Source organism: Pagrus pagrus (assembly GCF_965226575.1).
Source record: "Pagrus pagrus genome assembly, chromosome: 8".
Classification (NCBI taxonomy): Eukaryota; Metazoa; Chordata; class Actinopteri; order Spariformes; family Sparidae; genus Pagrus; species Pagrus pagrus.
The window spans coordinates 200,063-225,000 of NC_140192.1; the positions used below are offsets into that span (position 1 = coordinate 200,063).

The 24,938-nt window shown below is 46.3% G+C and overlaps 1 protein-coding gene and 1 long non-coding RNA gene across 5 annotated transcripts in view; one reads left to right on the top strand and one right to left on the bottom strand.

The window, feature by feature from the left end:
- Positions 1-21: 21 nt before the first annotated feature.
- Positions 22-24,938, bottom strand: part of LOC311260950 (regulator of G-protein signaling 3-like) — a 26,124-nt gene continuing 1,207 nt past the window's right edge. For 2 of the 4 annotated variants that reach the window (XM_084359279.1, XM_084359282.1), the window contains exons 2-27: positions 23,626-23,820; positions 23,213-23,489; positions 22,897-23,137; positions 22,752-22,802; positions 21,896-21,954; positions 21,687-21,781; positions 21,489-21,542; positions 21,312-21,372; positions 20,662-20,779; positions 18,633-18,895; positions 10,237-10,318; positions 8,269-8,374; positions 7,977-8,073; positions 7,595-7,852; positions 6,887-6,926; positions 6,515-6,777; positions 5,977-6,060; positions 4,980-5,091; positions 4,677-4,849; positions 3,219-3,792; positions 2,846-3,069; positions 2,276-2,322; positions 1,869-1,967; positions 1,218-1,279; positions 957-1,123; positions 22-883 (exon numbers count right to left, since the gene is read on the bottom strand). In XM_084359279.1, coding sequence (XP_084215405.1) covers positions 686-883; positions 957-1,123; positions 1,218-1,279; positions 1,869-1,967; positions 2,276-2,322; positions 2,846-3,069; positions 3,219-3,792; positions 4,677-4,849; positions 4,980-5,091; positions 5,977-6,060; positions 6,515-6,777; positions 6,887-6,926; positions 7,595-7,852; positions 7,977-8,073; positions 8,269-8,374; positions 10,237-10,318; positions 18,633-18,895; positions 20,662-20,779; positions 21,312-21,372; positions 21,489-21,542; positions 21,687-21,781; positions 21,896-21,954; positions 22,752-22,802; positions 22,897-23,137; positions 23,213-23,489; positions 23,626-23,820 — 4,000 coding nt within the window. In that variant the 3' untranslated portion in view covers positions 22-685. Of the gene's footprint in view, positions 884-956; positions 1,124-1,217; positions 1,280-1,868; positions 1,968-2,275; positions 2,323-2,845; positions 3,070-3,218; positions 3,793-4,676; positions 4,850-4,979; positions 5,092-5,976; positions 6,061-6,514; positions 6,778-6,886; positions 6,927-7,594; positions 7,853-7,976; positions 8,074-8,268; positions 8,375-10,236; positions 10,319-18,632; positions 18,896-20,661; positions 20,780-21,311; positions 21,373-21,488; positions 21,543-21,686; positions 21,782-21,895; positions 21,955-22,751; positions 22,803-22,896; positions 23,138-23,212; positions 23,490-23,625; positions 23,821-24,352; positions 24,400-24,938 lie in introns of those variants that run through there. The other 2 variants (XM_084359281.1, XM_084359280.1) reach the window with 2 other exon arrangements.
- Positions 1,995-4,748, top strand: LOC311260953. Its single transcript, XR_014623074.1, has 3 exons — positions 1,995-2,091; positions 2,278-2,405; positions 4,662-4,748. It is a non-coding gene; the product is annotated as an uncharacterized lncRNA (long non-coding RNA).

The window sequence follows — 24,938 nt, forward strand, 5'->3', positions numbered from 1 at the left end:
AGAAGAAGAAGAAGCAGAAAGTCCAACAACATCAGAGTTTATTTTCAGAGTTTCCAGCAGACAGCAACATCATTGTCATCATCTTTAATAAACTTCAGTTACAGTTTGATAATACACATAATTCACTAACTTCAGTTACATGAAGAACTAAAAGAGTTAGTCAGAACAATAAACAACTAAATGTTATTTCATTTCATAAAGTCAGAGTCCAACAGATGTTTCCACAGATGTTTCAACATGTCTGCAGAATTTTAATAAAAACATTTTAAATGTGAATAAAAACAGCAGATTAACTGATTTCGTCTTCATCAACTATCAGAGGAATAATCAGCCTGCAGCCATGCTAACAGCTAACACCAACATGCTAACATGTTTAGCAGGTTTAATCTTTAATATCTTAGTTTAGCAAGTTAGCATGCTAACATGAGCTAATTGTCAGTAAGTCCAGCAGATGATGTCATCAGTTCTGTTTTACAAACTGATTATTCAAAGAAACCATGTGAGCAGCAGAGACCAAAACAGTGAATACTATCTTTCCCATAATGCACCTGGAAAGTGTCCTTTATTGGTCAGCTCTTTTCTGAATGGGGCTGGTTGGAGCCTCTGATTGGCTAACCATAAATCTGGCCTCTGCCTGGACTCCTCCTCACTTGTGATTGGCTGTCAGGTGTCACAAAGCTCTGTTCTAACTGGCTGACTCGGTGGCCATCTGTGTGCCCTGATTGGCCAGCTGTGCGTAGAGGAGGGACCTGAGGAAACGTGGGTAACTGTCAGTCTCCATTAGGCCGAAAATCTGATCCTGGGCCACCTGGAAGGAGGCAGGGTTAACGCCAAGACTCAGGCTCTGATTGGTCGATTCTCTGACGGAGGAGTCCACGTTGACCTGGAGACAGAGAGCAGTGATGTCACATGACCAGTCATTGGACAAATCAGAGCACAGATGGACAGACAGGTACCTGTCTCGCGGCACTGGTAGAAATAAACTCTTCGTAGATTTTCACGGCTCTGGCAGCCATCTTGCTGAGGGGGCGTGTCCTCTTGAACCTCTCCACAGCCAACCAGAAGTCGAGGTTCTCCTCGCTGAACTCTGACCTCAGGAAGTGACGAAACACGGCCAGACCATCTAACCAATAGGAAGAGAGGAAGGAGACTTTTCAGCCAATAGAGACATGTCACCATGTTGGATGAACACAGAGACAGGAAGTGATGTGTCTTACACTGATTGGTCAGCAGAGCCTCCAGACTCTCCGCCCACCTCAGCACCTCCTTTGTAGACGGTCTAAAAAAAGAAAACAACACCTGAGATACGGTGGACCAGCAGGAAGTAAAGAGAACCAGTAAGAACAAACTGGGGCCCGCTCAAACCGGTAGGACCCTGTTCAAACCGGCAGGACCCTGTTCAAACCGGTAGGATCCTGTTCAAACTGGCAGGACCCTGTTCAAACAAGCAGGATCCTGTTCAAACTGGCAGGATCCTGTTCAAACCGGTAGGATCCTGTTCAAACTGGCAGGACCCTGTTCAAACCGGTAGGATCCTGTTCAAACTGGCAGGACCCTGTTCAAACAAGCAGGATCCTGTTCAAACTGGCAGGACCCTGTTCAAACTGGCAGGATCCTGTTCAAACTGGCAGGATCCTGTTCAAACCGGTAGGATCCTGTTCAAACTGGCAGGACCCTGTTCAAACAAGCAGGATCCTGTTCAAACTGGCAGGACCCTGTTCAAACTGGTAGGATCCTGTTCAAACCGGACGGACTCTGATTTAACCAGGTGGGGGTTAGTGTCTAGTGATGATTGTTGGGACTGATGCTGTTCTCATCAGGGTTCTCATGATAACAGCAGTGTAATGGTTCACGTTTCCTGTTCCTACCTGTTGTTTCTCAGAGCTTTCTCCAAACTGTTACCCTCCACACCACTGCTGTTTTTCCGTCGTCGTAGAAATAGCAGGCGGCTCCGAACATCAGCAGCTCTGAGGAGACAACGATGACGAGTCAGAGCGTCAGGAAGTAGAAAAAAAAACTGTCTCTGACACAACAGAAATAAACTATCAGAGCTGGAACTGAATGGACCAATGACTGTTCAAGTGCTGTGAGGTCGGCCATTTTGTCAACATTTTTCTCTTTCTTCCTTCAAAATGGCCACCTCTTCATTTGAACCAAAACTACTGATTTAACTGAAACTTTAAAGAAGTTTATTTTTAATGTGTTATTATTTTGTGTGTGTGTGTGTGTGTGTGTGTGTGTGTGTGTGTGTGTGTGTGTGTGTGTGTGTACTTACAGACTCTTAGTTTTCTTCCTTAGTTGAAGGTTTCTGAACTCGGCATCCTGAAGCAACAAAACAACAGATCAGACTCTCAAACAGTCTTAAACTGCTTTCTACTGGACTCTACTACTGGACTCTACTACAGGTAATGTACTGCTCTCTGCTGTACTGCAGGTCCATACTGGACCTTGCTTGTCGTGTCTGGACTTTATTAGAGTCTTATAGACTGGCTGCTAATACTTTATTTGTCTCCGGGGGGCAATTTAAGGCTTGTGGAGCAGTTTTACACAGACACTAAACACTCAACATGTTAATTACACAAGTCTGCTCTCTACTGGACTCTTTGAATCCTTTCCTACTCTCTGTTGGTCTGTCCTGGTCTCAGATGGTCTGTCCCTGATGGTCTGTTCTGCTCTGTACTGCTCTCTGCTCGTCTGTTCTGGTCTAAAGTGGACTTTCCTGGTCTCTACTGGTTTGTTCTTGTCAATATTGTTCTCTCCTGGTCTGTCCTGGTTTCTGCTGGTCATTCATGGTCTGTCCTGGTCTCTGATGGTCTGTCCTGGTCTACATTGGTCTGGTCTGTACCTTGGTGCCGTTGAGGAGCAGCAGCATGTGGTGCAGAGACCCCCCCTCTCTGGTCAGCTGTTCCCTCAGGGTGTGGATGGAGGGAGGCTGGGGGTTGGGATCCAGGTCCAGGTCCAGGTCAAAGGTCACGGGGCGGGTCAGTCGGTGGATGGTGCTGTCAGAGAGGAAGCGGGGCGAACGAGGTTCCTGGAGTAGAGAACCCTCAGAGAGAGAGCGACGTAGAACTGGAACGTAAAGAAAAAACAACAGAATTGTTTTTAAAAGGAGAATTAATCTGAGACGTCACTTTAACTCCTAATGTCACACCTGAACTTGTCTCTACATCACACCTGAACTTGTCTCTACATCACACCTGAACCTCCTTCAGACTGACCTTCAGGTCTGTAGCAGGAGGTGAACTCCTCAGCACCTCCTCCCTCCTCCTCCTCCTCTTCATCACTCTCCTCCTCTTCTTCCTGCTTCATGTTGAAGTGGTGCGGGCTGAGCTGGAGGCTCCGCCCCCCGACCCCTCCCACATTCTCAGACGTTTCAGAGGCACTCTCTCCCTCCCCCTGCTGCCGTTCCTCCACCACCTCCTCCCTCCTCCTAATTGTCCTCACCTCCTCCTCTGCTCCTCCTCTCGCCTTCCAGACTGGACTCCTCTGGGTGGAAGAGGAGGGGGGAGGCGGGGGGAGAAGCTGAGATGGTGAGGTGAAGGTCCTGGAAGGAGGTGAGGCGGTGTATGGAGGGAGAGAGGAGAAGGGTTGAGGAGGACTGGAGGAGGAGAAGGGAGAACTGGGGGAGTAAGAAGAGGGGGAGGGAGGTCTGAGGGGGTCACAGATAGAGGGGTATGGGGAGGAGGGGCGGAGGTGGGGAGGATCAGAGGAGGAGTAAGTAGAGGAGGGACGATAGAGGAGGTCAGACTGACGGAGAGAGAGAAGACCAAAGTCTGAGGGGAGGTCTGAGATCTGAGGGGGAGGGGGAGGAGAGAGGGGGAGAGAGGAGGAGAAGAGAGGGGGAGGAGGAGAGAGGAAAGAGGAGGAGGAGAGGGGGTCAGAGGGGGTGAGAGGGGGAGGAGAGAGGATGAGAGAGGAAGAGGAGAGAGGAGGTGAACAGTTAATGATCAACAGTCATGTTATTTATTCTCTTTCATTCGTGTTTTCTGTCGCATCCTGCTGGACAAACTTCAGTTCAGATCAGGTTCAGATCAGGGTTTAGATCAGGCTCAGATCAGGGTTTAGATCAGGTTCAGATCAGGCTCAGATCAGGTTCAGATCAGGCTCAGATCAGGTTCAGATCAGGGTTTAGATCAGGCTCAGATCAGGGTTTAGATCAGGCTCAGATCAGGATCAGATCAGGCTCAGATCAGGTTCCGATCAGGGTTTGGATCAGGCTCAGATCATGTTCAGATAATGTTCAGATCAGGTTCAGATCAGGGTTTAGATCAGGCTCAGATCAGGGTTTAGATCAGGCTCAGATCAGGGTTTAGATCAGGTTTAGATCAGGCTCAGATCAGGTTTAGATCAGGCTCAGATCAGGTTCAGATCAGGGTTTAGATCAGGCTCAGATCAGGGTTTAGATCAGGCTCAGATCAGGTTTAGATCAGGCTTAGATCAGGGTTTAGATCAGGCTCAGATCAGGGTTTAGATCAGGTTTAGAGTAGGCTTAGATCAGGGTTTAGATCAGGCTCAGATCAGCGTTTAGATCAGGGTTTAGATCATGCTCAGATCAGGTTCAGATCAGCGTTTAGATCAGGCTCAGATCAGGTTCTGGATCGTCAGTCTGTCTGAAGTGATGTACTGATGAACTGCCACAGAGTTGTCACTTCCTGTCCCAGGTGCCTGTGTTGTACCTGGTGGTGGGTGTGCCCGGTCTCCATGGTGACCAGCTGTAGCTGGATGTTGTCATGGAGACAGAGGCTGACTCTGACCTTCTGCTCGATGCTGAACGCCTCCAGACTGAAGAGACAACGCCAACACGTCTGAGAGCTCTGCAGGAAGTAGACGTGGAGGGGCTCCAACGCCACTGAACACACACACAATACACAGATACATAGGTACACTTTATATTAAACATTATTTATTTTAGTGGAGGACTTAAATTAATTCAAATATTTGTGTTGTTGTTTGTGTGATATAAACGTGTGTGTGTATACCCTCTCTGAGCTGCAGTGTGTTCAGGTACACTGGACTCTGTAGGACGTTACAGCGTCCAGCTTCGTCCTCTCTGGTGAAAAGCAGCAGGTCGCTGTAGATCAACACTGTCACCTGACACACACACACACACACACACACACACACACACACACACACACACACACACACACACACACACACACACACACACACACACACACACACACACACACACACACACACACACACACACACACACAGTGAAACGAGCTGCTGCCGTTTCGACCAGTTACAGATGTTTTACTATATCACTGGTTTTCTAATATTTAATGTTTAAATATGCTAATGAGGGTCATAATTAAATACACACTGATGTAAATAAATATACAGAACAGAAATCTATAATATGATATCATATTATGTTATATGATATGATATTATATATTATATACTACAGTTAAATCTTCGGTATTTAAACTGAGGAAACAGAGTTTCAGGTTACAGTTGTGACCTCTGACCTCTGTGACATCACATGTTGGAATCAAACTGACAGCCGACGTCTCGTTTTTATTGAAAACATGAAACTCAAATGCAGCAAATTCCCAGAAACACCCAGAAGTGTGTGTTTGTGTGTGTGTGTGATCCATTAGCGTGAAACTGATCCTGGTCCAGCTCTCAGAGGTCGTCGTGTCCTTCAGGAACTCAAATAGAAACGATCAATAATCAGCAGACAGGAAGTCTAAAATCAGCAGAACTGATCCTACAGCAGAACTTACTGTTGATTTACTGTTAATTTACTGTTTATCAAAATAGTTTCTTTCCTGTTAAATCTGCTGATTCTTACTTGAGTCAGTGAAACGTCAGGAAACAGACATTCTGATGTGAAATCTTTACATTTACCTGTTTGTCTGTTTTAATTTAAATTACTGAAACAATTAATTAAATATAACAGCAGTACTGTTACTGGATATTTGTACCCTGGCAGTATATTTGGCAGTAAATGTGCTGTATAGGTACCTTCGCAGGCAGAAGGTCGGCCTGGTGGAGAACCATCTCCTCGGCCATCAGCAGGGTTCTGTCTGGACTGCACAGATCCAGAGGCTGGAAACAACGACAACAAACATCCATCCAGAAGTGAACAGAACAATAAACAATGTTCTAATAAACAACAGATAAATAACAGCATGAAAAAACAAACTTCTGGTTCTAAAGTTAAGATTCAAACCTGAACACACAGAAAGGAAGGATCTACGTTCTAAAGTTCTGAGCTCTGGTTTGAAGTTTGGACCTGGACAGAGGGTGTGAAGCTGAAGGATCCAGTTTAACTTCTAGACAGAACAAGGGTCTCCAGTTAAAAAGTTTGCTCTTGGTTCTAGTTCAGGATCAAGATTCTAAACTTTGCTTTGGTTCCTGGATTTTCTAGGTTAGGTGTGCGAGTCTCAGACTAGTTCTGGACTGGGTTCTGATCTGGTTCTGGGTCAGGTTAAAGGTTCCAGTCTGTGTTCTAGGTTCAGTATAAAAGGTCTTGGTTCTGGGTTCTGAGTTTGGTTCTTACCTGGACAAAGATGGGGAAGATGAGGGTTTTGGGCGCCAGGGTGACATAAGTTCCGTAGGAGGAGCAGGGCAGATGTGATTGGACGATGGTGCAGTTCTGGTAGTTGCCAAAGTTACTGGGCGGGGCTGATGAAGAGGAGGTAGAGGTGGAGGGGGGTGGGGGCAGGGTGGAGGTGTGGCCAGAGAACGGTTGCTGTGATGACGATGATCGAGGGTCATGAAGGAGGTTCTGTCCTCTGCTGGGGTGAGTCTGGTACAGACGGCCTGTTGATCAATGAAACAATATCAGCTTATTATCAATATCTCCATCAATACTCAGTGTGAACAATCAATACTCAGTGTGGACGATCAATACTCAGTGTGGATGTCGTACCGATGGTTCCGTTCCTGTCGTGATAAACCGGCTGCAGCAGCTGAAACAGAGACAGAACAGGTGGAACGTTGTTGTTTACAGAACGTTGTGTTAAAGGTTGACAGAACAAACATCAGACTGAACAAGAAATTTCAGGTTCTAAGTTCTGTTCTGGACAAAGATGAGAACAATGGTCTGTGGGTTAGATCAGCCTCAGAGAGGTTCTAGGTCAGGAGCAGGTTATCAGTGTTATGTTCTAGCTCAGGCAAAAGGTTCTAGGTCATATTTTTAGTCCAGATGTAAATTATAACTGTTTTATTAAACAGTGAGGTTATCTGTCAGTTCTAGGACTCGTCGAAGTTCTGTTCTAAGACATCAGAAAGGTCTGCTCACTAACTAACTGGTCAAAACAGGAAATTATGGTTCTTGAATCAGGTTAAAAGGTGTTGGTATCTGTAAGGAACAGGGTCTGTATCAGGTAAATGGTGCACAGGTAGAAGGTTCTTTTACAGGTGAAAGGAAGTGGTCCCTGTTAAAAGCATTGGTCCAAGTAAGACATCCTGGTCAAAATGAAAGGTTCTGTGTCAAGCAAAAGGTTCTGTGTCAGGTCAAAGGTTCTTGTTAAAAGGAAAGTTTCTGATTTCAGGAAAACATCCAGGTAAAACCAGAACCCAGGCTTCTGGTGGACAGTGGAGAACCTCGAGACACCTGTAGACTCCGCCCCCTCACCTGTCCTCCTGTACTGACGGGTGACAGGATGATGTAATTGTCTCCGTGTGATGATGTCACGTGGGTTCCCTTCAGTGTGGTGGTTCGGGGTGAGAACTCATTCACATCCTGTTCCTCCTCCTCCTCCTCCTGGTCCTCCTTCCTGTCCCTCCACAGAGAACCCAGAGCCCCCAGACTGGACTTGACACCCGACCGCTGACCCCGCCTGCGGCCATGTTTACTGTGGGTGGGATGAGGCAGCAGCTTCCTGCCTGTTGTCTAGGAGACAGAGAGGAGACACAGTGATGTAGCTTAGCATGAAGAGCATTAGCCACGTTAAACTTTATAACCCCTCAGTTCGTTTTCTGAGCAGCATGGGTCACTGCTTGATTTAAAGACTCACCGTGTTGTGGGTCTGTGGGCGGAGCAAAGCTTCACATCCTGGCCTGAGCTCAGGTAAACCTCTCCACACCACCAACACAATCTGAGATGGACAGCTCCTGCACGCACGCACGCACACACACACACACACACACACACACACACACACACACACACACACACACACACACACACACACACACACACACACACACACACACACACACACACACACACACACACACACACACACAATCAGTATCTGTCATCAATGTGAACAAGTAGGGAGTCAGACTGTGAGGAGGCGGGGCTACCTGATGGCGTGGGCGAGGTCGACACACTTCCAAGTTTCTACAGGAAGTCCGTTGAGCTGCAGGACCGAGTCTCCCTGACGGAGACCGGACTGATGAGCCGGACCACCTGCAGACAACAGACCGATGACATCAGACTGAGCTGTGTGATGTCACCTGTGACCTCACAGACTCCATCTTTACAGGTGTTAGTGTGTGATTTCAGCGGACCAATCAGAGAACCTCCACGCTCATTACCACCACGGAAAGTGCCCTTGAGCAAGGCCCTTAACCACAAACACTGCGTTGAAGCTGTTCAGTGGTTGGAAGATGGCGAGTGACTCTGCTGTCCTGATGTTGGTCGGGAGTTCGTTCCACCACTGAGGAGCCAGAACAGAGAAGAGTCGCGACTTCGCTGAGCGACCTTTGTTTGCTCTCAGCGATGGTGGTACCAGCCGGCCAGCTGATGTAGTGCAGTGAAGTGCTCATGCTGGGGCGTGTGGTCTGATCAGTGTTTGGAGGATCGGATGCAGGCCGCAACAGGAAGTCAGTGGAGGTCACGGAGGAGGGGTGTCACATGGGAGAATTTGGGTAGATTGAAAACAAGGCGCGCTGCAGCTTCTGGATACGTTGCTATGGTTTAGTCGTGGAGGCTGAGAGTCCAGCCAAGAGAGAGTTGCAGTAGTCGATGCGGGAGATGACCAGCGTTTGAACCAGGAGTTGCGTTGCATCGTTTGTGAGGAAGGACCGGATCCTGCGGATGTTGTAGAGGGCAAATCTGCAGGATCGGGCCACCGTGGTGATGTTGGGGGTGCAGGATAGTCCATCGTCGAGGATTAAACCCAGGTTCCTCGCAGTCAATGATGGCGATAAAGTCCCCGGGATGAAGGGGAGTTCAGTTTTACTGAGGTTGAGCTTGAGATGATGTGTAGTTGTCCAAGCGGAGATGTCTGCCAGACATTCTGAGATGGAGGGAAAGAGAGGAACAGCTGGGTGTCGTCAGCTTAACAGTGGTAAGAGAATCCACGTGATGTGATTGCAGAGCCCAGTGATCTAGTGTATAGTGAAAACAGAAGAGGTCTGAGTACTGAGCCTTGAGGGACACCAGTTTCCAGAAAGCAGGGTTTGGTCAAGGAGCCATTCCACGAGACCTGAAAGGTGCGATTTGTCGGGTATGATGCGAACCAGGTTAGAGCAGAGTCAGCGATGCCAAGTTCAGCCAGAGTGGAGAGGAGGATTTGGTGGTTGACTGTGTCAAACGCAGAGGATAAGTCGAGGAGGATGAGGACTGATGAGTGGGACGAGGCTCTGGCGGCACGGAGCAACTCAGTCACTGTGAGGAGGGCCGTCTCAGCGGAGTGAGCAGTCCTGAAGCCTGACTGATGGAGGTCAAGGAGGTCGTTTTGTGAAAGGTAGGAAGACAGTTGGTTGTAGACGGCACGTTCCAGGGTTTTAGAGAGAAATGAGAGAAGAGATACGGGTCTGTAGTTTCGGATGTCAGACGAGTCTAGAGTGGGTTTCTTTAGGAGTGGCTTTACTGTACCGGCCTGAAGTGAGAGAGGAGTTGATCAGAGTGGTGAGGTAAGGCAAGATGCCGTGTGAGATGTTTTGGAGAAGAGAGGAGTGAATCGGGTCGAGGGAACAGGTGGTGGCACGGTTAGACGCCACTAGTGTGTGAACATCTTCAGAGGAGAGAGGGCTGAAGCAGGTAAGGCTGTCAGAAGGTTGGGGGAGGTGCTTTCTGGGAGGGCATCGGGGTAAATGAAGAGCTGATGTCTCTTACTTTCTTGGTAAAGTAAGTTGCAAAGTCATCAGCAGTGATGGAGGATGGAGGGGGAGGGGTAGGAGGGGTGAGGAGCGAAGAGAACACGGAGAATAGTTTCCTGGGGTTGGAGGCAGAGGAGTTGATCTTTGACAGGTAGAAGGCAGATTTGGCTGCTGTGTTTACAATGACATCATAGTGTGAGTGTTCTGTTCTCAGGTGTGTCTCACCTGAGTCGACAGCCTGGACTCGGACTGGACAGTCAGAGCAGATTGTGAATCCAAAACCGTCTTTACCTCGAACGACGTTCACCTGAGACCAAACAGTCAGGACACAATGTCAGATCAATGTATACATTATGTACACACACACACACACACACACACACACACACACACACACACACACACAGTATATACATATATACATATAAACATACAGTATTTACAGACATGTCCTGCTGACTACCTTCATCAACAGAACAAACATGACTCTCGTCATAGTGATGAGCGTTTAAATAAAGTTTCTGTCTCTTGATGTGTTTAAATAAAGTTTAAATAAAGTTTCTGTCTCTTGATGTGTTTAAATAAAGTTGCGGCCTCTTGTTGTGTTTAAATATGTTTAAATAAAGTTTCTGTCTCTTGATGTGTTTAAATTTACATTTAGGGCATTTAGCAGATGCTTTTGTCCAAAGCGACTTACAATAAGTACATTTGTCACAAGAAAGAAACCACAACATATCACCATTGATAAAGTAGAAAAAGTAGATAAAGTTTAAATAAAGTTTCTGTCTCTTGATGTGTTTAAATAAAGTATAAATAAAGTTTCTGTATCGGTGTGTTTAAATAAAGTTTCTGCAGTGCAGCCTGCAGCCTGCGGGTGGAGTTGGCTCTGCCCTCTGCTCGTCTGATCCGGTCTGTGTGGTGTTGACAGTCTGGAGGATCCTGTCAGAACCAGACTGCAGTCTGTCTGGATCCTGGTCTCTGAGCTGTTTCCATGACTGCGTACACGGAGACGAGCGGAGGAAAGGTCGGCTCCTCCTCGCGCTCCTCGCTCCACAAAGGAAGGTAAATGTTCCCCGAGTTCAGACTGACAGGCTGATATTAAAACTGCTGCAGCTGTTTGTGTTTCTCTGCAGGATCGGTCCGGTTCACACACACTCAGTGACATTTAACAAATCGCTGCCATGGTGACATCACTGTGACACCATCAGGCCAGGACCAACCAGGACCACAGAACCGAGCTCCTGACCCAGAGTACTCTGGTCTTCATCAGAATCACAGAGAGCAGTGAGACGGGTGTTCGTTAGTCACTGATGATCTTTTAATGAGTGCTGATCAGTGAAGAGCTGCCTCTGACATCAGAGCTCACAGACTGAACCACTGGCTGGGTTCATCTGGACTGGTTTAAACTGGTTTTCATCAGCTACGGAGTTCCTCAAGGGTCAATTCTTGGACCACATTATTTCTAAACACAATACAGACGTACGATCACGTCACTCCTGTCTCAACTTCTTTACATCGACCGTTTGTTTCAGAATTGATTTCAGACCTTATTGATTTCTGTCAGACCTCTTCATGGCACGGCTCCAGATAAGATTCAGACCTTTATGAACTGTGGCCCCGTCGGGCGCTGGTGTCTCTGAAGGACACAGAGGTTCTACTATCAGGCTCTGAAATGAGGAAATCATTCTGTCTGACTCAGTTCTTTAAAGTCTCGTATTAAAATGTGCTTTTATTACAAGTTTATTTTTTATTTTAAAATGTTTGAACACTTTGTTCTTTTGTTTGATTAATGCTCTTTAAATAAAGTTAATTATCAGCATTATTATTATTATTACAGAAATGTTGGACTGCTCCTTTAAGACGTAAAGCTCTGAGCTGATTGGCTGCTCTCAGTCTCCTTCAGTCCTCACTGTGGGCTCACAGAACCACAGTGGACTTCTTCTCCCTGAGTTTGTCTTCTTAGGCTTCAAACAGCCGACAGACTGAAGAGAGTCTATGAAACAGTCGGTGTTAATTAATTAATTGATCAGATATCAACTTTAACCCACAGTCAACACAGAGTGATGCATTATGGGTTGTTTGTAGTCTTAATGTTATTACAATAGTCAGTTATTTCCTTTTTGTAGTGAGTCAACATGAACACATGAACCAATCAGGTGAAAGAATTCATCAACGCGAGTGTGAAGAGTTCAACGTGAGTAAAGCAACGGAGCTCCGCCTCTTCAAACACACACACACACACACACACACACACACTAATGTACACACTGACACACACACCAGCAGAACTAAAACACACAAAGTATCTCTCTCTCACACACACACACACACACACAGTGCAGTTTTTCAGTAAAATCATACAGTTTTAATCTGTGTGTGAATTATTGATCAACCTGTCACACACATACACACACGTGAATAGCAGCTGGTTTAAATATGAAGACATTAAACATTAATTTGACCTGCTGGACTAGAAACACACACACACACACACACACACACACACACACACACACACACACACACACACACAGGAAACTGGGGATTTTTCCGGGAAATGACACACAGCCAGCGGTGACATCACACTGTGCAGCCAATCAGAAGAAGCTTGTTTCCTGAGATGTTTGTGTGTTTGTTAATCATCACACCAAACTCCATTCAAAAAACTTCTGATTTAGAGACGTCTTCATATGGGACTGTTTGTGACAAACACTGATGCTCTATTCTCTATGCTCGACCCGACTGGACTCAACTGGACTCGACTGTCCGTCACACAAACTGCTCAAACTAAACGGACTTCTGACCCTGCATGTTGAGCTGCAGTGAAGAACAGAAAAAACTCAGACTGAAACTTTACTTCAGATTAACTTTATATTGATTATAGAACCCTGATCAGTCTGATCAGAACCACCTGACTGAAGTCTAAACTGTGAACTGGTCCTTTAACAAACAGACTCAGACCTGCGGCAGGTTCTGCTCGATGCAGTCTCGACACAGACGGTGGATCGTGTGCATGATGGTGCAGTTCACCAGTCCATCTGATCCACAACCAGGAGGAGGCTGGTCCACGTCTGGTCCTGATCCAGAAGTCCAGTCTAATCCAAACCAGGATTTACAAAGACAGATCCAGGTTTACAGCAGGTTTACTCCAGGTCCAGACTTCACAAAAACAGAGTCCACATCTAGAACTGAACCAGGTCTGAAGCAGGTCCAGGTTCACAGCATCATTTAGTCCAGGCTCAGACTTCAGAGAACTAGAACCAGGTCTAACCAGGTCCAGATGAACCAGTGTGTGAGAGGTTCAGTAGTGTACTGGATGTTAGAGAGCAGAGTGTGTGTGTGTATGTGTGTGAGTGTGTGTGTGGGGGGGGGGGGCGACAACAGACAGAAGAATAGCAGGAAACACACACACACACACACTCAGACTCACAAAAACACTGGATGTATCCCGGCGATAAGACACACACTTCCTGCGCGCGCACACACACGCACACACATACACACACACACCGTGTGAACTCATTCAGGATCTGTTCTCTACTCTGGACTCTTAGACAGTCAGCAGCTGATCCACCACAGACCTGAACCAGAACCTGGTCCACTGAGGCAGCATCATTGACATGTTTCTATGTATTAATGTTTCTGCAGGTCAGCACATCAGAACTATACAGAACCAGAGTCAGGCCTGGAATATTTGGGAAAGTCCTGGAGAGAGCTCTGATGGAGGACTGAGGGAGGCAGAGTGACGGCCACATTACATTTAATTGTTAAAAGCTCCGTTGCATCGTGGGTAATGTAGGCTGCAGGTTTTGCAAAGGAAGAAGAATGTGTGGAATAAAAAAGGTTCTGCTGGATCCGTTTGTCTTTACGAACCAGATACCACTGTTCAGGACTGTGTTTACACATCTGTTACAGTGAAACCACTGGATGACTTTAACAAGACATCGGGACATTTTCCAGCTGTGTTTGTGGAGACAGAACCAGGTGGTGTTTGGGTCTGAATGACACCAGAACATAAAGACGGAGACGTTGTGGCGGAACTGGCAGTAAAATACATACAAACATAAAAATATACACAAAAAACATGTTAAATTAAAGCTGCAAGCAGCGATGAACAGGCCCTCAAAGTCCACGAGCGTCGGGGTGTGCGGCTGTCGGGGCGTGGCGCTTACCCGGCCCCATTGCCCGAATACTGTGTACACATGTCTAAACTGCCGTGTTCAGATGTGTGCTCGCCCATTGCCTGTGGAAATTTCCTACCTAAATGGGATCTGTGTCACTGAAAACACAACAGTGAGATATTCAGTGACTTCCTGTGTCCAGTGGGTAGCGCTATAGATATGACACAGTATTGATGTATAGACGTGTTCAGGGTGAGCCCCTCTACATGTGTGAGCAATTTGGTGAAGATGGGAAATTGTATGTTGAAGTTATGAGGACTTCCTGCTTGATGGTGAAGGAGCGAAATTGACCGCACGGCCACGCCCACGCCCACCAGATACAACACAGGCTGTTGAAGGTATGAGGATGCTACTGAGGGAATGTGAAGTCTGTGGTTTTAAATCAGTAGGAAAAGATAGTTAAACTACAGGCCATAGAACTTGGGTTCGTATAGAATGGGAAAAGCCATAAGGGGATCATCGAAATTGACTGCACTGCCACAGCCATCAGGAATAACATAGGCAAAAGCTTTTCACAACTTGTCATCATCAAGGCATGAGGATGATACTTAGGGTCAGTCCCAATACATCCCCTCGCCCTACTTTTTAGCCCTATTCCTAAATTTTGCGCGTTCCCGTGAGGGTAGTGGTGTCCCAATTACTCTTAGCATATAGGGGTAGTGGGCATAACGAGGGGTAGGGGGTATAAATCTAGCCCTTCAGAGCGAGGGATTTCAGATGCTGACTCGCCCAGGGAGGTCCAGAGGAAATTTCCCAGAATGCTTTACGTCCTGTTAATGTTACTCGTTAGCTCTCATATTTCCTGCAAATTTGTCGGATATTTCACATTAGTATGATAATAAGCAGCAAGTAAGGTTATCTATGTTACTGCATACCGACCGTTACGACCATTACCGACCATTACGAACATTAGCTAGCTAACGTTAGCTAGCAGAAGCCCCCCCGGCTGCTCCCAAAGTCCAAGTCGTTAACGTTAGCACAGCGCTATGGTAGCAAGCAAAGGGCGTTTATGCCTTCCAGTAATCACACACCGATCACAACCGTTAACTCCATTGCTGCCGGGTTTGTTGTTATGGTGGGACGTATGTGCAAACGTAACTACATAATCGCTTACGTGCCCAAACGTAAACTATGCAGTGACGTAGCAAGTGGTGTCCCAATTCCTAGGGAAGATTACAAAGCTCTACCCCTTGTTGCTTCATTTCCAGGGTGTAGTGGTAGTGGGTGAGGGCTAGTCGTAGTGAGTGAGGGCTAGTGGTAGTGAGTAGGGTGAACATTGGGATTCACCCTTAGTGACTGGGAAGTCTGTGGCGTAAAATCTGTAGGCCAAGTTAAACAATGTACAAGGCTTAGAAATGGGTTCCTACAGAATGGGAACAGCCATAAGGGGTCACCGCACTGCCACACCCACCAGGAATAACGTAGGCAAAAGCTTTTCACAACTTGTCATCATCAAGGCATAAGGGTGCTACTTAGTGACTGGGAAGTCTGTGGCATTTAATCTGTAGGCCAAGTTAAATAATGTACGAGGCATAGAAATGCGTGACAATGGCGGCGAAATCTCTACTTTGAACCAAAATGGCAGACTTCCTGTTGGACTGAGGTTATGGGTCCAAGAGGGTTTTTTGTGCGTCTGGTCATGATACATAAACGTATCGAATTTTGTTCATGTATGTGCATGTAGGAGGCGGGGCTTAAAGTGTGAAATATTCCAAGGGGCGCTATGGAGCCATTTAGCACCACCTGCAGGTCATTTTTGGTGTGTGGGTTACAGGGGGCAGTCTATACCACCCCTATCAATTTCATATCCATAAGTGTTATGGTGTGGGCACAGTGGCAAAAATAAAATTAGACTGCCACCAGAGCGCCACCTAGTGGCGAATCGGTAAGACCTTCATCAGCTATCCTCAGGAGGGCAGTGGCAATGAGTGTACCAAATTTTGTGTTAATATGACCAACCAATGTTGAGATATAAAATACTTTAATTTAAAGAGCGCCACCTAGTGGTCATCGCCCAAAATTTTGCACAGAGCCTTAGGGGCTCATGGAGAAGAAGGAATCTGAGTTTCATGTAATTCGGACAAACCAATGTGGAAATATGCAACACTTCCTGTTTGGAACAAAATGTACAGGAAGTTGTTATTTAATAACTTGAGTATTCTTTTGAATATCAACATGCTTAGCACAACTGTGGGTCAGGAGGCTCCACAGATGCTGTGTGCAAAGTTTGGTGCAAATCGGTGAAATTGCCTGGGAGGAGTTAGCAAAGTAGGTTTGCAACATATTGCGAATTTGCGGAAAAATTAGGTAACCGGAAATGGGCGTGGCCTATATCTCGAGATTCAGCACAATTCACTGAACGCGTGGATACAAGGTTTTTGAATGTGCGACAAAGTATGTGGGAGTTATGAGCCAAAACGCACTTTGCTTGATTATAGCGCCACCTAGTGGTGGAAGTTCACGACGACCATAGATTATCAAATTTCTCGCCAAGCTTAATATGTTTGCCCAATAAAATTGCGTTTTCGTATATGTTCAGGTAGTGAAAAATGCAATCATTTCCGACAAAGAAAAATAATAATCATTCGAAAAACAACAATAGGGGGGACCTCGCAGGTTTCCTGCTCGGGCCCTAACTAGGGGAATGCCCAATGTTCGCTACTCGGACAATAAACCAATAAACAAGCACCAGTGAAATAAAATGTCCAACTGAAGGTGTATATAAGGTTTTGGGTTTCAAGGGGATCCAGAATAAACACAGTTTCCTCACTAGAAAGATGTGGGCAGCCAAGAAAACAGAAAAGGGCCTAAGCAGACCCGAGTTTCTGGAGTTTCAGAATCAGTGTGAGAGCCACCTGGTGTCATTCACCACCTCTTTTAAGTCTTCACAAAAAGGGCATCGTCACACTGTGATTGGCTGAGAGGGAAACACACCAAGCTGCTTCCACTCCTCAATCAGGAGTGAGTCTCACCTGAGCACAGGTGATCTGAATCACCTGCAGTGAGTCCAGAGGGACTACTACTACTACTACTACTACTGCTACTGCTACTACTACTACTGCTACTGCTACTACTACTGCTACTGCAACCACTACTACTACTACTGCTTCTACTGCTACTGCAACCACTACTACTACTACTACTACATCATCTATTACTACTACTACTACATCATCTATTACTACTACTACTACATCATCTACTACTACTACTACTACTACTACTACTACTACTACTACTACTACATCAACTACAACAGTCACGTCAACAGTCACATCATCAGCATCTTTACTTGAAAGTGTAAATTATACATCACTGTTAACGTCCAGTCAGTGCGGTTCTTACTACATACATTTGAGGAGCAGAATATAAGTCATATAACAACAACAGAGATAGTAAAACATCTGTAACCGGTCCAAACGGCAGCAGCTTGTTTCACTGTGTGTGTGTGTGTGTGTGTGTGTGTGTGTGTGTGTGTGTGTGTGTGTGGTATAACAGTATATAGTGTGTGAACAGCAGCAGCTTCACTCTATAATTCATCACATGTGAATCTTTGATGAGTCTTTAAAGGAAAACAGTAACACACACACACACACACACACACACACACACACACATACAGAGTGTGTCTGTTTGGGATAATCTCTGATCTGATTGGTCAGTATAATAAAGTTAGCATTAACAAGCAGCGTTTCACTAATTTTAGCAGCTAATGTTAGCAGCTAATGCTACTAACCAGCATCCTGTCTTCACAGTCCAGAAGTGACATAAAGTCTGTGAGTCACAAGTTTCCTCAAGTCTCGACTGTGAAGTCCTGAGTCAAATCCAACATGTTACAAGTCAACAAAGGTACGTCTCAAATCAAAACCAGTAAACTCTGAGTCATAGCAGGAAGTCCCAAACAGGTCCAGAGTCCTAAAGTCAAGTCTGAAATCAAGTCCCATGTCGATAAAGGTAATATCCAACCTAAGATGAGCCCTGAGTCAAGACCGTAAATGCCAAGTCAAAACAGATAAGTCCCAAATCAAGAAAGGTCAGCTCCAAGTCAGTCCACAAGTCAAGTCCCAATCAAGTCCAAAATCAAGGCAGGTGAGTTCTGAGTCAAGTCACAACTGAAGATCAACAAGTCCCCAAGTCAAAGACATGCAGGTCCAGAGGTAGTCCAACAAGTCAAGATTAAAACAGACATGTCCAAATTAAGTTCTTAGTCAGTGCCACATCAAGAAGGGTAAGTCCAAAAAGACTGGACGAGTCAAAACAGACAACTCCAAAGGAGAGACCAGAATCAAGTCCAGAAAGTCCTGACTCAAAACAGGTAAGTCCTGAATCCAGTCATAGGTCGAGACCAGTGAATCTTAATTTATAGTTCCAACCTGATCTTACTGACACTTATATTTACAGTACGTCTGTGTAGGTCGATGTTTGTGTCCTGCAACTCACCGTCAGTCTCTGGGTGGTGCTGTTGCTGGTTCTGGTCACCTGGCGCTGGTTGGTGTTGGCATACAGTGTGGAGGCGTAGCTGCTGAAGTTTCCGTTGGTGGGGTCAAGGGTGTGTGGACAGCTGGAGGTCAAGCCGAGGTTGGTCAGGTCTCTGAGTCCAGTGGTGGCATCGCTGTTGGACAGGGTGGAGGTGGTGGAAGTGGAGGTGGTGATGTGGTTCTGGTCGGTATCTGGAGCAGAGTCTGGAGTCCTCCTGAGGTCCGCTGCGAGGAGATAACCACCATCATCATCATCGTTACCTGCAGCATCGTCCCACGACCAGGCCGTGTTCTTCCAGAACATCCTGACTGTAGTCAGACCAGACCGGACTGAACCAGATCAGACCAGACTCGAGAGACTCAGATCAGACCTAACAGGATCAGACCAGAATGGACCAGACCAGCCCAGACAGGTGGTTCTGAATCACAGGTTCATCTGCAGCTGAACCTTCCACATAGAATCCACTGAAGAGGTCTGAACCGACACCAGCATCAAGACTAAACTTCCTGTTTTTACACTCTGTGTTTACATCTGCTGTTTGTTTACTCAACCAACCAACCAACCAACCAAACAAACAAACAGACGTCTGTTTTTAGTTAAAGACCAACAGGAAGCTCAGTGACTGATCCTGAACCACCAACCAGCAGGTCTGAACCAGCTCTGGTCCGTTTAAGTTTCCTACATGGTGATGTCACTGCAGTAGGAAACTCTGCTGGAACTATAAAACTATAAATGAGTTTCATTTATAGTTTTTGTCTAAAAAGATCAAATTTAAAGAGTCGGACAGGAAACAAAAACTGCATCAGACGACGTGAATCAAATCCTCCTCAGTGAGGTCGTTCTGATTGTTATAGTCTCTACTGATTGGACAATTCAAACTAAACCTGCAGCTCTGACGAAGTACAAGTACTGCTGACGAGTACTGACGAGTACTGATGATGCTGACAGTACTTCAGTATCTGAGTGCAGCTGCTGATAGACGACAAAAACAAACAAAGAAGACGTCTCTTCTTCTGTCCTCTCGTCCTTCTTCTCTCTCTCTGATCGCTCGGGGCGAACGAGTGTCAGATCTCAGTGTGATGTCAGAGAGAGAGAGGGCGAGAGAGAGCGAGGGGGGCGAGCGAGGAGGAGTTTACACTGAGATAGATGGAGTCAGGAGAGAGAGGGGGGTCGAGAGACATAAGGACAGAGGTACTGTGAGGGTCACATGGTTACCGGGCAGCTTCTCATCACCATGGTAACCATGTGGACCCCCGGGGAGAGAGTGAGGGAGCAGGAGTCAGTTTTAATCTATATCTACTACTGCTCGCTCGCCCCTCTCTCCCCCAGCACACTATTAATAGAATAAACATATAGATGTGTGTGTGTGTGTGTGTGTGTGTGTGCGTGTGGTCTATAAATGACTTAAAGGAGCAGTCTGTATTTTCCTTCAGTCTAATGATAAACATCCTGCTGACGTCCACACGTTTATATTTATATGTGTTGATGTTCAGACTGTCAGGGTCTACTCTTCATGATCCGACCGGGTCTACTCTTCATGATCCGACCGGCAGGGGCGCCGCCAGAAATCTTGGGCCCCATGACAGATTAAAATATTCAAGATAGATAATAATATTATTAGCCCCTCAAAGGGCCCCATGTCAGTGCCGGGCCCTTGGAATCGTCCTAACCTTTCCCCCCCTGGCCTCGCCCCTGCCGACCGGGTCTACTCTTCATGATCCGACCGGGTCCACTCTTCATGATCCGACCCGTCTGTCAGAGACAAACCTCTAGCATGTCGCTGTGTTCTCATGCTGTTCTTTGATGTTGTGTGACGTCATTGTTAGCGTTAGAAATATTCTAGAAATATTCTAGAAATATTTGAAAGGTTCACAGAAAGTTTGTAGAATCAAAGACGTTCAGTTGTGATCTGACACTGACTCATGTTGAGTTGTAACTAGTAGTAACAAAGAGACTGAAGGTCAGCCAATCACAGACAGCCGTGACTCACCACAGTTCTCTGCTCTGTCCTCCAGGCTCCTCATTGGTTTGTTCTGCTGTGATGTCACTCTCAGGTGTTTGCTCCACCCAAACTCCTCCCCAAGAAGGTAGAACCAACCAGTGATGACCTGCCGACACAGAGGGGCGGGGCCAACAGCTGATTAAATCTACCTGTGTTAGGTGTTAAACATTGGTGAAGTTTAAACAAGTTTTTCTGGACGGGAAACTTTAACGTTGTGGTTAAACAAGGCTGCGACTAATCAATCAGACGGTTATCAGCTCATCAGATCAATGAAACATCAGAAAATAGTAAATACGTCACAACATCATCGAGCACACAGTGACCTCACCCTGAGTCACCCCGACTCACCTACTGCAGACGATGTTCTGTCCAAAATAATCTATTCACAAACTTAGTTCTTTCAGCAGCTAACTGATTAATCGATTAATCAGTTAGCTGCTGATGGAAATGTTACTGTTCAATAAATCTACTGTCAGTGAGGAAAGACATAGCGGCTCACCTGTCTAACTCATGTTACATCTGTTTGTTGACATGTAAACAATCTGCTTCGGTGTGTTTGTTCATCAAAACAAAGAAATGAAAGACGGACCTCGTTTCATCCAATCAGGATGAAGGATTCTTGATTGGTTTAAACTGACCTTTGAAGATGAGATCAGAGAGCCAATCCCAAAGCTCATACAGCCAATCAGCTGACGGCACCTGAGAACACAGATGGAGGGGAACGATAACCCAGAGAGAGAGAGACAGGTGTGTTAAACTTGAAATACAGAGAGAAAGAGAGGGGGCGGAGCTTCAGCTCTGATGTCATCACTCACCTGCTGAACACTGAGACCAACAACCTATTCAGGATGATGTCATCACTGATACACCTAACACACACACACACACACACACACACACACACACACACACACACACACACACACACACACACAATGAAATCTGACATGTAGACAAATTGTGCGTCTGTGTGTGTGTGTGTGTGTGTGTGTGTGTGTGTGTGTGTCTCTCACAGTGTGAAGCTCTGGTTGTATTCAGGGTTTTTCTTGTTCAGGACCGTTGGAGTTTTCATTGTGACGCTGCGGTGGAGGTCAGAGGTCACAACCAGCTGCACACACACGATGATGTAATGTTAAACGTCTTTAATCAATAACTGTATTGTTATTATCAGTTGATCAGTTTGATCAGATCTGAGCTGATGACATCATCAGTGATTGTTTACCTTCACATATGAGTCACATGACCTGTAAGATTTTCCCATCAGGCCTCGGGCCTCGATGACTGCAGAGAGAGGACAGGCTGTCAGTGAGGACAGGGATCGATAAAGTTTGATTCAAACTGACAAACAGGCTCCTCCTCCTCCAGGACTCTGCTGCCCCCTGCAGGCCGACTCATCGACTGCTGCTGCCTCATCTGTTATTGATCGCTTCGATCAATGATTTCATTTATTAACTGACAATAAACATGATTGATTATTACAGACAGCCTGTACTGGATCTGTGGCCACCAGAGGGCAGCAGCACACTGTGTGTACAAGTACACTATACACGTAAACAAGTATTCTGTGTGTACTACAGCATGTGTACTTTTACACATATAGAGTACTTTTACACATGTAGAGTACTTTCAGACTATTGATTTCCTATTGGACATCAGTTTGCAGTGCATTGTGGGATATCAGGTAGCACGGGACTGAGCAGCAACACACAACTGTGCAGAGATGTGATGAAGATAGAGTGAAGTGTTTAACCTGCTGAGGAATCTGTGGAGGAGAAGATCTTTGTTGTAGTTCTTTAAAGACGACAAATACAAAATAAAAACAAAGTTCTGATTGGCTCAGAGTCACAGGAAGTGACAAACAGCTGAAGGCACAGAAACAATCTGGATTTAACTTCAAACTTACTAAATCTACAGAGGAACGTTAGAACGCAGAACCTCCTCAACGTACACTCGTTGTTTTTCATAAACAAATATATGAATATGACCCTGCCACAGGAAAACGAGGTGTCTGGTTGGTTAAATTCCTGCTGACATCTTGTTCTGTACGAAAGCTGCTCTCTGATTGGCTGCTCACTTACTGTGAATGACAAGCTGGCCCGCCTCCGGAGTGACTGACAGCCTCAGCTGACCTATAGAGAGAGAGAGATCAGTGATCAGTTTCACTTTGGATCAATATCTGATCTGATCAGTCTGAACACTGACTGACTGACTGATTGATTGCACCTCTTCCTCTGAACACAGACGGGTGGATCTTGGTCCTCCTCCTCGTCTTGGTTTTCCTCTCCTCAGACGTAGACCTGATCCTGGCTGGACACCCATCTCCTCTCCAGGACTCTGGATCCAGGATTCTGTCAGACCTTCTGCTGGTCCTGGTCTCAGAGAACTGAACAGAGACCACACCTGCCATGGACCTGGACCTGGACCTGGACCTGGATCTGGATCTGACTTGGGACCTGGACCTGACCTGGAGTAGAGCGGACACATAGATCAGTAAGCAGTTCAGGACCAGCATCAGACAGACCCTGTATCTCTAACTGACCTCAGAGGTGGAGTCTGTGGTCCTGGTCTGTCTGAGCTGGGTTAGTCTCCTCTGGTCCAGCTGGGTCTCAGTGGATCCTGGATCAGTCTGGTCTGTGAGGATCAGACCCTGACTCGGTTCAGACCCTGTGAGCTCCACAGTCCTGACAGAGGTCTGGACTGAAGTCTGGATCCTGGTCTTCCTGATCAGGGCCACTCTGACCTCAGGTCTGCAGGACTGGATCTCACCTCCAGTCCTGAACATAGACCCAGTCCTGACTGCAGTCCTGGTTCTGGTCCTGCAGACACAATATCCTACCTGAAGCTCTGAGTGTTTGTTATTGATCACTGATCAGTAATCAGCTAATTCATACAGATGAGAACTGTCAACAACAATAATAAAGGTGGAGGGTGGCGGAGGTTCTCTGTTCTCACGTTCTGTGTTCTCTCTTCAGGTTCTGTGTTCCAACGTTCCTCTGTAGATCTTCTCCTGGATCTCTGTTCTCCCCACAGCCTCCTGCTGTCCTCCTCCTCCTCTTCATCACCTCCTCCTCTCTGCTCCTCCTCTTACAGGGTGGAGGCTCAGACTGGGCCTCCTGGTGCAGCTGGAGGACAGCTCCATCAGAGGGCCTATCAGAGGAAACAGCTGTTATATCTGAAGTGACCAGCAGAGGGAGACACACTGACAGAGAGAACAGCCTCTGACTCAAAAGGTCTTCTTGTCTCCTCGTCGATATAAGGAGATGAGGAGACGACAACACACACAACAACACACCTAACAGACCTGACAATACACACACCTCACAACACACATCTCACAACACACATCTCACAACACACACCTCACCTGACAACACACACCTCACCTGACAACACACCTCACCTCACCTGAAAACACACACCTCACAACACACAACACACACCTCACCTGACAACACACCTCACCTCACCTGAAAACACACACCTCACAACACACACCTCACCCGACAACACACCTCACCTCACCTGAAAACACACACCTGACAACACACACCTCACAACACACACCTCACCTGACAACACACCTCACCTCACCTGAAAACACACACCTCACAACACACACCTCACCTGACAACACACCTCACCTCACCTGAAAACACACACCTCACAACACACACCTCACCTGACAACACATCTGACAACACACACCACCTTGTGGCCTTCACACTGTGCAGGTGTGTGTTGTTGTAAACAGGAAGCAGACTCTGGTCGGTTGCTTAGTAAAACATGTCAGCTGATGAGGTCTCGTTTCTATTGATGTGTGCATGTGTGTGTGTGTGTGTGTGTGTGTGTGTGTGTGTGTGTATATGTGTGTGTGTGTGTGTATGTGTATATATATATATATATATATATATATATATATATATGTGTGTATGTATGTATGTATGTATGTATGTATGTGTGTGTGTGTGTGTGTGTGTCACAGCTGATCAATCAGTTATTTACTCCAATAATCATCCACATGTGATGTGACCTGAACACGAAATGAGTGAAACAGGAAGTGAAGCTGCAGCTCATCACACTGATTGAAGCTAACGAGGAGGATTAACGGATTAACACACACACACACACACACACACACACACACACACACACACACACACACACACACACACACACTAGTTATCAAATTCGAAATGTCTCCTAAATTGAATAATTGCTCTCAGGTGAACTTCAGCTTTCACTCACGAGGAGGTGTGTGAAGTATT